Source organism: Terrapene carolina, unplaced genomic scaffold, assembly GCF_002925995.2.
Source record: "Terrapene carolina triunguis isolate 2854851 unplaced genomic scaffold, T_m_triunguis-2.0 Scaffold232, whole genome shotgun sequence".
Taxonomy (NCBI): domain Eukaryota; kingdom Metazoa; phylum Chordata; order Testudines; family Emydidae; genus Terrapene; species Terrapene triunguis.
The window spans coordinates 7,519,937-7,535,289 of NW_020664583.1; the positions used below are offsets into that span (position 1 = coordinate 7,519,937).

The 15,353-nt window shown below is 37.1% G+C and overlaps 1 protein-coding gene across 6 annotated transcripts in view; it reads left to right on the forward strand.

Annotated features, from left to right (window-relative positions):
* Nucleotides 1–15,353, forward strand: part of PBRM1 (polybromo 1) — an 81,530-nt gene that overhangs the window by 16,118 nt on the left and 50,059 nt on the right. For 3 of the 6 annotated variants that reach the window (XM_024195696.1, XM_024195698.1, XM_024195699.1), the window contains exons 10-12: nt 648–746; nt 1,732–1,823; nt 9,713–9,929. In XM_024195696.1, the coding sequence (XP_024051464.1) occupies nt 648–746; nt 1,732–1,823; nt 9,713–9,929 (408 nt within the window). The remainder of the gene's footprint in view (nt 1–647; nt 747–1,731; nt 1,824–9,712; nt 9,930–15,353) is intronic. The other 3 variants (XM_024195697.1, XM_024195700.1, XM_026656696.1) reach the window with 1 other exon arrangement.

Genomic DNA, 15,353 nt, shown 5'->3' on the forward strand with positions numbered 1-15,353 from the left:
CCTGCGCCCACGGAGCCCGGGGGGGAAGTGCCCGGCCGGCGGCTCAGGGTCCGAAGGCATGGGGGCTGCCCGAAGCCGGTAGCCCTCGGGCAGCTCGGCTTTAAATAGAGCCGAAGAGTCAAGGTAAGGAGCACAGCAGCCGCGGGAGGGGAAGTGCCCGGCCGGCGGTATTTTTCCCGGACATGTTCAGCTTTTTGGCAATTCCCCCCCGGACGGGGGTTTGATTACCAAAAAGCCGGACATGTCCGGAAAAAAACAGACGTATGGTAACCCTAATTAAGTGATAACACAATATGCTTGGCTTTGTATTGTTAACCTCTCAATTTTTCGCAATATCCTGTTAGCCATCTTTATTGCTGCAGTATGCAGGACTGAGAATTTAAATAATGGTTCTATCAATATTGCTAGAACCTTTTTCTTTTACCTTTATAAACAAATTCAGCATCATTTACATTATGATTAACTTGGGTATTATTTATGCCTAAGTGTGTCACTTTACATTTAGCAACATAACATTTTTTGTTCCTTCTCTGAGCCCTTTTCAAGATTACTTTGTGAAAGAGCTACATTCTAGTTACATCTCTTCTTGGGTCTAAGGCAAGTTTCTCTTTTTCTCCCTTTCTCTGGGTTGTTTCTTCTTCTTAAAGGACTCCATCAAATTTGGCTGCTTCCAAACTGACAGGTCCTTCCTCTCAGGGTAAAGGCAGTGTTGGTGATGAGAGAAATTCTACTAACAAATATTACCGGTAAGTAAATTGTCTGTTTTGGTGTGGATGCCATCCAGTTAGTTTATTTTTTATTTATTTATTTTGGCTGGCTGTCATTTGGAAATGTTATAGTCAAAGCTTTTTTCTGAAATTTGGAGTGTGTTTTTTAAATGAACTCTCAAGCTTAATGACCTAGGTACACAACAATTAAAATATCAGATTTAATAATCCCTCCTTCCCAAATAGCATAGTTTAATAAGTTATTTACTCTAAATTGTTCTTTATTATTTTTAGAGTTTTACTTAAATTTTGTTAAATTTGTATCATAGTTGATTTAACATTTATTTCCTTGGAAATGTTCCAAAGAACAGCATCTTATATTTCATTACAAAACTAGTCATGTTAAAAGTATCAAAGATACGTATTGCAACTCAAAAAATATTTGTGAATAATTTTAAAGTAATTTTTAAAAATGTAAAACTAAAGAACAAGGAAAGGCAAAATGGAGGCGAAAACCCTTAAAGGAAAAGGGATGCATTCGGAATACTGTTCCAGGGGACTCAATCAGTTGTCACAATTACGTGGGGTATTCTGCCCTGTTCATCACTCAAGAGTTCTGTGGCCTGGTATATTAAACACGATCAGTGGCCTCTTGTCACTCCCACAAAGTAACAAGAAAATCATGCCTTGGTGGGTGCTTTCTAATTGTTCATCTTGAACTGTTTTTCATTATGAATGGTAAATATTAAGAGTAGTGCAGAGGGCATTGAGTAGACTAAGCTTTAACTTCCCTATTGCAGTAGTTCTCCAACTTTTTGACTTGGTGGAGCACTTTATAAAATAGATGATATCATGGGCCATTGTCCTCTGCTAACTTTCCATCTTTTCTTGGGTTAGTCCAGTCTGCTCTTCTGGTGGTGGTTCTGTGGACTGCTAACATGACCTTCATATTCCACCAATTGTCCACAGAACATAACTAAACAGTAGTTTGATGTATACATTGCTTTTCTTTTTACTTTTAAAGTAACAAAAGATCAGTCCAAGGGGATCGTTTATCTGCAATAACCATGGCATTGCAATATGGATCAGAAAGTGATGAGGATGCTGCTTTGGCTGGTAGGAGTTAATACCTCACTTGTACCAATTTTAGTTTATTAAAATTTACGGAACGATTGCGAGATACTGACTTATTCAGATGTCTGTATGATACTTCCTTTGCTACTTTTCTGGACACTGCTGTTCCCAGATTATTTTTCATAGTTTCCAATGCTGGTCACTGGTTGCTAGAAGTGTAGATGAAATGTGCAGTTGGCAAGTGAAGGAAAGCCAAAATAACTTACTGCTTTGATTTTGATTTTTGTTGCATTGCAGTCCATCAAAGCTTTATACACTGGGAAAAGTGTTGCTTGTTTTATATATCGTTGTGTTAAATTAGAAAAGACACTGGATACTCTTCTAGTATTGAATAGAGAAAAATAGATTCTTACAAGTTCACAGGTCATCTAACTTTATTCGTAGTAAAATGTTTTATTTTATTTTATTTATTAAGTTTTACTGTTGGTCTTAAATACAATGCTTAGACAATCCTCTCTTACATATTCTAACTTCTGGCACCAATATAAACACTTGAAATCACAGCTATTCCTTAAAAGGATAGCAAAAGATACTAGGTCTTATATTAACATAGCCGGGTGGAATTCTTAAGGTTACCTAAAACTTCAGCAGCAGGGCTCTTTGTGTTTGAAGTGATATGATGACAGCTCGCCCATCTCTATATTAGATATTTTTACATTTTTAAAAAAATCTACTAATAGTGTATAATAAACAATTGCAAAATCTTGCAAATAAGTGAATATTAACATAAAACGTAAACGAATGTCTTTAATATAGTCATCCTGTTTACTTTTCTCATAATCAGCCTTTTTTAGCACCTTAACATTAGCATAAAAAAGTTGTACTAAATCCATGTACATTGGTCATGACCTTTAAAATATATCTCCCCAAAGGAGGCTATTTTATTCTTTTTATTACCCTTTTTCCTAATTTTTCTAGTAAACTTCTCAGTACTCTGTTCCAAAACAGTTTCCTCAGTTTTCTTTTATCTGAGTTTTGTTTTTGTTTGCTATTTAGTTTGGAGGTCCTCTTATTTCATTGTTGTATGGAACACCCAGCGTACATATTTACATATAATACATTATTATTCTTTTATTGAGAAATCAAAGGTTTTTTTTACAAGTCTTTAGACTAGAGAAGGTATCTGGTCAAATGATTGTCAATATCAAAATAATATGAAACTGGGACATGCCAGATTAGCTTGTTTTTTCTGACATAATACAATGGGGTAGATTGATTTCTATCAGTGGTTTATATCAGCAAGCAGGGAACCTTTATATAAATCTATTTTACTGTTCATTTGCATTTGTACTTTTTAATTATTTTCCTGGAGAAGCTGATTCTCAATACTTAGCACTGTATCTATAGATCTTTCTTTAAGCAGTTATATATTCAGTTTCTTAAGTTTTACAGTTTTTTATATTAGACAATGGTAAATGACCCATTCCTTATTTTCTGATGATTAATTTTTCACTTCTGATTTGTGTCCAGCTGAATTACAATTTCCTTACAAATTCAATTAAAACTGCACAAAAACAATATTTTAAAATGGAGTTTTATTAGTTAAATAAAACTACCTTAAATATGCTGGTTACATAATTTTTTCTTATCAAAACAGGTTTTGCGTTTAAAACTAACTGATTTATTAAACAAAAGATTATCTGTAGTTAGTGAATTGAAATGATTGGTTTTTGGCCCCCAGGTCCTTCAAGATTTTAGAACTAATAGATCGCATCTTCTCTCACACCTAATTTTTAATTGTACACTGGAAGAGGAAAAACAAGCTTTCCTGCTTTAACTCCCATTATGTTTCTCAACTTTGAATGAGCTAGTCATTGAACTTCTGAACCAGGTGAATAAACTGAAATGAAAAAAATATTTTCTGCACTTTCAGAAGAGGCTGTTGTTGTCAAAAGCTTGTTTAGCACTTAAACATTGGTTGTAGGTGCTTGGCCAGTGATTTCACCAGTTCACTGGTTTGACTTTCTTTAAAACTTCATCCGCAAACATGTACTGCTTGAATATCATTTATTTTATATAATTCAAATCAGTTTTAATAAATTACAGTAAGCTTATACCTTAACATAGGTTGTCATAATTTCAACTTTAATTTTAAGTAGGTTTATTTTTAAAAGAAAAATGTATTTAATTTTTTAAAAAATCAATTTTTAATTTTTTTTAAAATTCACTGAATTTTATGCACCCTGCAACACAAACACAAATGTTCTTGGTAACATTTTCTAAAATGTTACCAAGAACCTGAAACAGGCCTTTCTCAGAGGCTTTTTATAGCCTTCCAATAAGTAGTTTAGTGTCCTAAGGGAAAGTAGGTCTAATTAGTGCTCGGGGTCGTTTTGGTTTTTTATTGTTGTGCCCACACAGTAAGGGTGATCATCTGTCTATAGTAACTCATAGCTTATAGTTGTTTTAGATGGAGAGGCTGGGCTGTTGGTTCTGTCACACTCTGCAGAAGATGCTTAGTGAGAATTTGTCACAGTCTTTCTCCATCCCCTTCCAAATGTTCTTGCTGAGCATTCACCAGCCAACGCAACCTATTTAATTTGCTGACTGGGAAGGGGAAAGAGAAAGGACCACTGTCATTTAAAAAAATGTTTAACAGAACGAACCATTTTCTATCTGTGCTACAGATAGATTTAAAATTCTTTGGATTTATATTGCTAATTCTTTCATTCACTTTTACCATTTATGTCATTAGTTTACTTAAGCTTTTATCTCTGCTTGGAGAATAAAAATGAACCAGCCTGTTTCACTCTTCACTTTATGCATGGGTGCTCATGCACATCAAAATGCGACTGTATCTTGGGTTTAAAACATTGCAGGGTAATTTTTTTGTTTTTGTTTCAAAAAAATGTTTTTATTTTAATTAAAATAAACAAATTAATGGAAACATTACTACTCATCTTAGGTTTTACAAAAAATTAATTTTACAGAAGTAAATTGTGCGCTTGATTTCACTTGACAATGTCCTCTGAATTATTTGCAGTTATTACCCTGGTTATTATTAAAGGGTGGATACTGGAGAGGAGTGTTTTAGTTTTAAAACTTTTAGCTGCACAGGTTAGTGGCATACATATTCATTGTTAGGTCTGTTGCCTTTATTTCTCAAAGGTGGGATAGGGTAAACTGTTTTAGTTGTCTGTTCCACATTAGTAGTGAGCCTCTCTTTGAAGCCACTGCATATCTTACAGAGGTGTGCCCTCCTACTCCCTTGTGTCTGAGTAGTCTGGGAGTTGTCATGCAGCTGAACACTCCTGCGGACCATCAGTTTCAGATTGGAAAGGAAAGATAACACTAGTGTGTCATGTGAACTGGCTGGCTACTGACTTGTCATTTGTTTAATATCTCTTTGCTTAAATGGGATAGAAAGCTGAAACATGGTCAGGCTATGCTGAACCGTAATGACAATGTCTGCTGGAAACTTGGTATGACCATTAGAGGATTGTCTTTTGTGTCACTGATCCAATGGGACTCCTCTACCAAGCTTTCATTCAAACTACAGGGTGGGGATCAGGGGGACTGCTTTGATAATGATAACTTTTAACTGTACAAAAGTATATAAGGATCTAATTTTTGAGTCTGTCTGGTATAATTAAATTACAGTTATTTAGATGTTTTGTAGATTTAGTGATTCTGTACACACATGTGCACATACATCTTTTCCTTATGGTTCATGATACAATGTCTCACACTAGTTTCCTGCACTAAATATATATTTCTTGTAGGGCTGTCGATTAATCGCAGTTAACTCACGCGATTAACTCAAAAAAATTAATCACAATTAAAAAAATTAATCATGGTTAATCGCAGTTTTAATCTCGCTGTTAAACAATAGAATACCAATTGAAATTTATTAACTATTTTGGATGTTTTTCTACATTTTCATATATATTGTATTCTGTGTTATAATCGAAATCAGTGTATATTATGTTTGATTAAAAATATTTGTACTACAAAAATGATAAAAGAAATAGTATTTTTCAATTCACCTCATACAAGTACTGTAATGCAGTCTTTGTCATGAAAGTGCAATTTACAAATGTAGATTTTTGTTGTTGTTGTTACATAACTGCACTCAAAAACAAAACAATGTAAAACTTCAGAGCCTACAAGTCCACTCAGTCCTACTTCTTGTTCAGCCAATTGCTAAGACAAACAAGTTTGTTTACATTTACAGGAGATAATGCTGCCCTCTTCTTATTTACAGTGTCACCATAAAGTGAGAACAGGCATTTGTGTGGCACTTTCGTAGCTGGCATTGCCAGGTATTTATGTGCCAGATATGCTAAACATTTGTATTCCCCTTCATGCTTTAGCCACCATTCCAGAGGACATGCTTCCATGCTGATGACGCTTGTTAAAAAAAAAATGCATAAATTAAATTTGTGACTGAACTCTTTGGGAGAGAATTGTATGTCCCCTGCTCTGTTTTACCCGCATTCTGCCACAAATTTCATGTTATAGCAGTCTCGGATGATGACCCAGCACATGTTGTTCATTTTAAGAACGCTTTCACTGCAGATTTCACAAAACAGAAAGAAGGTACCAATGTGAGATTTCTAAAGATAGCTACAGCACTTGACCCAAGGTTTAAGAATCTGAAGTGCCTTCCAAAATCTGAAAGGGACGAGGTGTAGAGCATGCTTTCAGAAGTCTTAAAGAGCCACACTCCAATGCAGAAACTACAGAACCCGAACCACCAAAAAAGAAAATCAGCCTTCTGCTGGTGGAATTTGACTCAGATAATGAAAATGAACGTGCGTCGGTCCACACTGCTTTGGATTATTATCGAGCAGAACCCGTCATCAGTGTGGACACATGTCTTCTGGAAAGGTGGTTGAAGCATGAAGGGACATACAACTCTTTATTACATCTGGCACATAAATATCCTGCGGTGCCAGCTACAACAGTGCCATGCCAAAGCCTGTTCTCACTTTCAGGTGACATAGTAAACAAGAAGCGGGCAGCATTATCTCCTGCAAATGTAAACAAACTTGTTTGTCTGAGCGATTGGCTGAACAAGAAGTAGGACTGAATGGACTTGCAGGCTCTAAAATTTTACACTGTCTTATTTTTGAATGACCTTTTTTTTGTACATAATTCTATATTTGTAAGTTCAAGAGATTGCACTACAGTACTTGTATTAGGTGAATTGAAAAATACTATTTCTTTGTTTTTTTTAAAGTGAAAATACTTGTAATCAAAAAGAAATTAAAGTGAGCATTGTACACTTTGTATTCTGTGTTGTAAATTAAATCAATATATTTGAAAATGTAGAAAACATCAAAAATATTTAAATGGTATTCTATTATTGTTTAACAGTGCAATTAATCATGATTAGTTTTTTTATTGCACAATTAATCATGATTAGGGTTGTCAAGCAATTATAAAAATTAATTTCTTGTTAGTATCACTTTCGTGAGTCTTAGTCCTGAAGTTTATAGATTTGGGGTGAGGGGGGAAATACCATTATAAAACATATTATGGATCATAAGTTTAGGTACCAATCAAAGGAAAGTGGCCTAAGTGAGTCCTAAGTAGGACAACCCTCAGACTTTATGTAGTCTTTGTTGCTTCCTCTGTGGTACCTTTATTAGTATAAGCTCTTCAGTCCAGATGTGATAATTTAAGAAGAAATTTGAGAACATTTCTCCACACATAAATGTATAGATTTATTTTGAACTTAATCACTTAAACTAACTCCCTTGGGCGCATATGAAAATCCCAGCCTCAGTTTACTAACTTCCACTCTTGTAGCGAATTCTATTCCCAACTGTTCCAACCACTGTTTGTTTAACCTTAGACAAGTCGCTTAGAACAAAACTTTCAGTTGTAGATCCTTGGCACATCCGAAATCAGGCACAAGATGTCTCACATTGAGTGCCCCTAAATCAATGCACACAACATTCACAGATCCATAAATTTTTAAGGCTACAAGGCACCGTTATGATTTCTAGTCAGACCTCCTGCCAGGGCCGGCTCCAGGGTTTTTGCCACCCCAAGCAGAAAAAAAAAAAAAAAAAAGCTGCAATCGCGATCTGCTCTACCGCCGCCGCTTCAGTCTTCGGCCGCAATTCGGTGGGGAGTCCTTTTCTCCGAGAGGGAGAGAGGGACCCGCCTCCGAATTGCCGCCAAAGAGCCGGACGTGCCCCCCCTCCTCCGTTGGCCGCCCCAAGCACCTGCTTACTGGGCTGGTGCCTGGAACTGGCCCTGCCTCCTGCATGACACAGGTCACAACTTCACCAAGTGATTCTTACATCAAGCCCATGATTTCTGGTGGAGCTAGAGCATATCTCTAAAATTAGTGACTATTTTCTGAAAATGTGCTGTTAGCTTTGAGCTTCAGTTTCCCCTACTTCACAGGATTTTGAGGCTTGCAAATTTCTTTATTATTAAACGTTTAAGTGAGTACCTATAGAGACAGAAAATAAAAACTACTACAGATTTCTCATTCTGTCTCCATTATGCACATTTCCATATCCATGTGAACATTAAATCTTAATATGTAAATTATCAGTTCAATCCAAGCATAAGCTATATTTGATAAAATGGCACTGTTTACATTAGTTCCAGGACTTCTGAAAAAGTAAATATCATCTTTTTTTTTTTTTTTTTGGTCCCTTGTTGAGTAATGATCACGTTTAAAAACCAGCTGCTTGGATTTATGTAAGTTTGAGAGAGAAAGAATGATTATTTCACAAACATGAGTGCTCTAACATTAAGTGTTGAAGATATCTATGGGCTCACACATGGAAAACTCTCTATTGGAACTGATTATTATATGTTTAAATTCTTAGGATAATCCAAAGAATTGTTCCTGTAGTCCATTAGTATTTTGTAATGGGACACCTCAGTTTAAAAAATAAACAAACGAACAAATATATATATATATATTCATTCCCATGGGGAAGGTAATCAAGTCCCTTTATGCTCATGAATGTCCAGAGATGTGTAAGAGGAGTGCCCTGTTGTCCACACCATGTTATTAGATATTCATAGGTTTTGCAAATTATCTCACTTTCTAGCATTTCTAAAGATTTTAACGTATGTTTGCAGCACAAGGGGTTTGTAACCGCCTTTAATTGGGTTTATAAATATTTCCTATGTTATTTGAAGAATTATTCCTCCTTTCCCTAAAGGATTCCTTCAGCATCTTTCTTATATGCAACAGATATTATGCCTCACCAACAGTGGATTGCTCCTGTCCATGATATTTTGTAACACTCCTGTGTGTGTTCTTACTTTCCTTCACTCATGTGTGCAGTCATTTCCGTTTAGAAAAGTACAGAATGCAACCCTGTAGCATAATGGCAATAATACAATTCTATAATTGTAATTTAATGTTGTTGGCTTGGTTATTAAATAAGCAGATAGCTGTTTTCTTCACCAGTTGGTGTTTGAATAGTCTTAGTCTGTATTCTCAGGTACAGCACATTACAGTAATCCCATCTGACGGTGTTAAAGGAATGAGGTCTGCATCTGGTAAAGCACGCAATCTGCTTGCCAAGCCAAAGTTCCTCTGACTCTTTGGGTTGACATGATTAAGAGACATCAGTTTCATAGCCAGCAGTACACAAGGGAGTGGTACAGCCAGCATCACGTCTGACTGCTTTTGACTGTCCTAACCCAATGGATCAGATGTGTACATAGAAAAAAAAGTTTTGGCTACTTTATTACCTGGTCATCCAGAAGCAGCAGATAGCATATGATGTCCCTCCCAAAGTTATAAATCAGAGTATTAAAAAGTGGGTAAATTCCCTCACATGTGGGTCAGGCATTACCTCATTTATTATTTTTAAAGTCAAATAGTCAAAACAACAGAGCTTTATTTGATTGCCCTTCGGTTTCTCTACTTCCTTCTTTCTTTTTTACAGCTGCTGCCCGTTATGAAGAAGGAGAGTCTGAAGCAGAGAGCATCACTTCCTTTATGGATACTTCTAACCCTCTTTATCAGCTTTATGATACGGTTAGAAACTGCCGAAATAACCAGGGTCAGCTTATATCAGAACCCTTTTTCCATTTGCCTTCCAAGAAAAAATATCCAGATTATTATCAGCAAATCAAAATGCCTGTTTCATTGAAGCAAATCAGGTAAGAAAATATGGAGTATAAACTATATTTGCTGGGCTTGAGCACATTGAAGAGCTTCTTTCATTTCTGGCCTATTATACCATGAACTAATTCTTGTTTTATATTTATATAGATAGATAGATATAGATTAGATAGATATATCTTGGTAAACAGATCCGTACAGTTACTATATGTTACGTGGATTAGTTCTGCAACTGCTATCATCGATTAAGTAGTTCAAAGAATTCCATGTATTTTGCCTTTCAAATTGATCTATATCCATCTTCTGACCTTCCTTTGTAGATGCCTTCTGTTTGTGTTTTTTCATTTGTTTTAATTGAAATTAAGGTGTAGGACTCAGAGTCCTGAAGGTTGAGAGATCTTTTTACCAAACAGGTACAGAATGGCTAGTGATATAACAAGCTTCCACACAACACCCATATTGTTGTTTGTCCTGGACCTTGTTAGACACTTTTGTATAGGAGCAAGAAGATGGTTTTATCTCTGGTCATTCTGTCTTTGTCCCTCTGCTTAGACAACCACCAAGGTGTAAATTGTTACATTCTTTGGTGTAATAATACATAATGACTTCAAAGAAGTTACTTTGCTTGTAATTTATTGTAACTGAGATCCCAATCTGGCCCATGGTTCTTTTTGCTCTACAATATCTTCATTTTTTCATATTTTATTTATATACACACACACACCCCTATAATACTGTTGCAGCAATTACATTGCTTATGGAAGTAATTAATGCACCTTGGTGCTGTGTAAATATTATTTTTTTATTCAAACTGGAGAGAAGGGCCTGAAATTCATGTACGCTGTATATAGCAAAAGTGAATTTTCATATTAGCTTTATCTTGTTCACTGACAGGTGAAATGTAGTATTTATCTGACTGCTGCACCTTGGTTAAATCTTGGATTATATTCAGTCAACACTTAAATTACCATGTAATCTGCATATTTGTATGCACAAAAATTCTTCCAAAGGCACATGTGCATACTTAAATGCGTGTGAGTTTAACTATATAAAGACTTGCAGAGTTAAGCACTGGAATAAATTGCCTAGGGAGGTTGTGGAATCTCTGTCATTAGAGATTTTTAAGACCAGGCTAGACAAACACCTGTCAGTGATAGGACTGAGTATTATGTAGACTGTCATGAGTGCAGAGGACTGGACCAGAAGACCTCTTGAGGTCTGTAACACAAGCGGACTCACTCCTGCGGCGCCTCCTGCTGGTCTCTCGGAATTAGCTCAACCCAGCCTCCGGAGCACCCTCTGCAGGCCGGTGATCTGCCTTGCTCTCTACTTCTGGGCCCCGTGTCCCTCCCAGGACCCCGGTGCCCCTTGCTCTGGGTGCTGCCCCCTGGCAATACCCACACGCTAGGTCTCCCCTCCCAGGGGAACCCCAACCCACTAACCCCACCTCGCCTCAGTGTCAGGCTACTGCCAGTCACCATCTAGCCCCACTCCCTGGGGCAGGCTGCAGTATCAGCCTACTCATCACAGGCAAGGTTGGGTTTGGGCCTGCTGCCTTGGCCTATCTCTAGGCTGCCCTCTGCAACCCCCAGTACCTCCTGGCCTAACACTAGGCCGCAGCCTGGGGTTTTCCAGGCTGGAGCTCCCCAGCCTTTCCCCAGCCCTGCTCCACCCAGGTACTCTGCTCTAGTTCCCTGCAGCCAGACCCTTCTCTCTCTGCACTCAGAGAGAGAGAGAGAGTCCTGAGCTTCTGGCTGCCCTGGCCTTTATAGGGCCAGCTGAGTCTGTTTGGGGCGTGGCCCCAGCTGCCGCCACTTCCCCCAATCAGCTCAGCCTAAAGCTGCTTTCTCCAGCCACAGCCCCCTCTGGACCGGAGCGGGGTTACCACCCCGCTACAAGGTCCCTTCCAGTCCTACAATCCTATAGGGAAAATAAAGCAGATTGGGTCCTAACAATACATTTTTACATCTTCAAAGTTCTCTGTATTTGTTAATTAATTTTGTGAGGTACTTATGTAAGTAGTATCTCTTCAATTCCACAGATAGGGGAAAAGGAGACAGAAAGGTTAAATGCCACAGAAGATAGAAGTCAGTGGCAAGCAAAGTGTGGTACTCCTGGCTCCCAGCTCAGTCAGCTAGACCAGTGACTCTCAACCTTTTCAGACTACTGTACCCCTTTCAGGAGTCTAATTAGAGTTGCCTACCACCAAGTTTCATCTCACTTAAAAACTACTTACTTACAAAATCAGACATAAAAATACTAAAGTGTCACAGCACATTACTACTGAAAAATTGTTTACTTTCTCATTTTTACCATATAATTATTAAACAATTGGGATATAAATATTGTACTTACATTTCAGTGTATAGTATATAGAACAGTATAAACAAGTAATTGTCTGTATGAAATTTTAGTTTGTAGTGACTTCGCTAGTGCTTTTTATATAGCCTGTTGTAAAGCTAGGTAAATGTCTAGATGAGTTGATGTACCCCCTGGAAGACCTCTACATACCCCCAGCAGTACACATATCCCTGGTTGAGAAGCTCTGAGCTAGACCATATTGCCAGAGAGGTCCCAGAGGGTCCATGAAGCTTGTGGCCATGCTCACTCATTCTCCCTTCTCCATCCTCAGGTCCCCAAATTTTGGGGGGCATTATAAATGTTAAGGCTAATTTCAAGTTCTCTCTGAAATGAAAAAAAAACCTGTAGCCTTGAAAGCATAAAGCTGATTACTAGTGGAGAGAATTGGTCATAGTGAGTGTCCATTTAAAAGAAACAGTTATTTACATTTTACCCAACCCAGTCACTCCCGACGATGGTCTTATAAGCCTGTGAAACAGTCTTTTGAGCATAGAGTGGATTCATGACCATGTTTGGATGTGGGAAATAGTGTTACTTGTGATGCTGCTGATGGCATTAGTCCTCTGACAGCAAGTTCCCTCCCAGCTAGCTGCCGGCAACAGAACTGGCTCTTTTGTTGAGCTGTCGTAGCATCTGGAAAAAGAGTCCTGGCACAGTATATTGAGAGAGATGGTATTGTCTAGTGGACTTGAGGACAGACTGAGCAGAGAACAAGGCAGAAAGAAAGGTGGGAGCAAAGCAAACAGAACAGAAGAAGGATGAGAGGAGTAGAAGAGAGCAAGTATGACTAACAGAGGATAAAGCGAGTATGAAAGAGAAAGAATAAGTGTAAGGGGATGCATCTTATTTGAGAGAGTACAGAAGAAAAAGAAACAGTAGATAGTATGGAGTTGATTGTGTTAGGCATAGAAGGAAAGAAAGGGGATAAATAGGGGCTGGAAGAAAGGGAATCAGAAAAAACACAAATTACATTTGCTGTGATAAAATAGCTAACTCATACTCATTTTTATTGAATATATCTGGCAGACATTGGTTTCTGTAAGTTTGGTAAAGGTCGCTGGGGTAGTTATTCTGAGAAGTTAATATTGCTGGCTACTCTGGATTCTATAGTTAAATAATTGGAGGAACAGACAGGAAATAGTTTAAAAATCACCATAATGTGAACACAGTCACCTGGGAAATGGGGCATACTAGGACTTCAGTTTACTTTAAATAATTGTCCTTTGAATAAAATTTTAAAATGCTGGCAAGTATGAAACCGAAGAGAAGCAGATGAGTTCATTTTCCACAACAAAAAAAGCTGAAAGTTTGTGAGAATCTTCTAGCCTCTACCACTTTTTAATGTATTAAATTGGGAGATGAGGGGAGAGGGAGTTGCACATGCCCTAAGAATAATCATGCTGCCTCCTCCCTTTCCCCACCTCTCAAAAATCATAAAGCAAATCCTGTGCAGGGTTGTGATAAATCGTGGACAGGAGGCAGTTAAGTTGAAAAATCTGTCTGGCTACCACAAAATGTTACGGCCAAGTTGTAGCATGCTCCTAAATTAAGAATACTTAAAAAATAAACAAATCAACAAAACCCTACCACCACCACCCCTGGTAAGCAGATATCCCAATTCCTATTTTTGTGTGAATGGATAACATCCAAACATTGTATTGCAATGCATATGTACAGGGAGAGTGTTAAGGTTTTCTTGGAAGCTATTAACTCAATTTTTGTGTGATTAGAGTCTCATCCTTCAGATTTACATTAATACAGGACTGTTTTTATATAATGGTATAGTAAATGTTACCAGCTGGTCAAACACATTTTGATCTGTAATTTAAAAACGAAGTAGTTACAGCAAATAGAGGAATAAAACATGACAGTTCACTTGAATGATAAGGAAAAGGGTAGCATTTAATGGGAACTGATGTTTGAATAAAGGAATGAATGCATGATTAGATGATTATGATGGTCCCTTCTGACCTTAAAGTCTAAGAGGTGTATCTAGAGCACAGCACTTTTTTGCAGATTAGATTATAAAATTACAGAAAGAAGTTGGTTGGTGTTTAAATTTCTCAGCCTATTATGTTTAAACTAAATGATCATTTGCTTTGTAAGTTAGAACCTTCTTACAATGGGAGTAACACTGACATTCCTTTTTTAGTTCAGTGTATTTAGAAGTCAAACCTTCTAGCTGTTACATTCATTTGTTTGTTCATTCTGAAAAATAATGGACTTCTGTGTGTGTTACCATTAATTTATTTTAGAAATGCAAAAAGTGGAAAAATACACCTTCCTTGAATATTCATGTATACTCTGAAAGAGAAATTACAGTAATTAGTCCTGCTTGGTTAAAATGATTTGTAAATATTCACAGCTTTTTGAGCTTTATAAAGTTTCATTTCCTTTTAGTCAGATTACTAGCAAAGCTTTGTACACATATTTCTTGTAACATGCTATTAAGTAAAAGTTTGTATAACTTATTTTTAATATGTTAGCAAATGTTTCCAGTGCATATTCATACTCTTTTTTGTGTGTGTGTCATCTTTAATGTGGTATAAAAAAGAGTTTGGCATTTCAAAAACCACTTAGAATAGTTTGTTCTATTCTTTTGCTTCCTTGGTCATGTGTGTTTCCCCAGTGTTGTCTATCTTCTTCAAGAAAAAGAGACAGCATTCTTCTTCCTTGAATTCTTTCACTCAGAGGCGGAGGTCAGACACGCATGGTTCTAAATGTATGTTTTATTGAACAGATTTTGATGTTTAATCCTTCCTTAGCTTTTTGCATTTTTCAAGGATTCTTCACATGGTATGTCTTCAGAATAAGGAAAAATAGGTAACGTGCAATTTGTTCATTAGAACGCTGTTTCAAGGACATACCTAGACAGATTGTCTGTCTGTTTGAATGTGGAGCAGTTATTGTTTTGTCCTTAAATTTCACAAATGAAAGAGTGATCAGCTACTGGAAGAACTTGTGATGGATTGAGTGCTGATTCAGTTCCTTTCACATTCTAATCATATAGAGGTCCAAAGGAAGGAAGATGTCATGCCAAGGTTAATTTGGGCTCATTAGACTTTAAAGCTGGTCCCAGATTTCAGGAGCAAACTAATCTT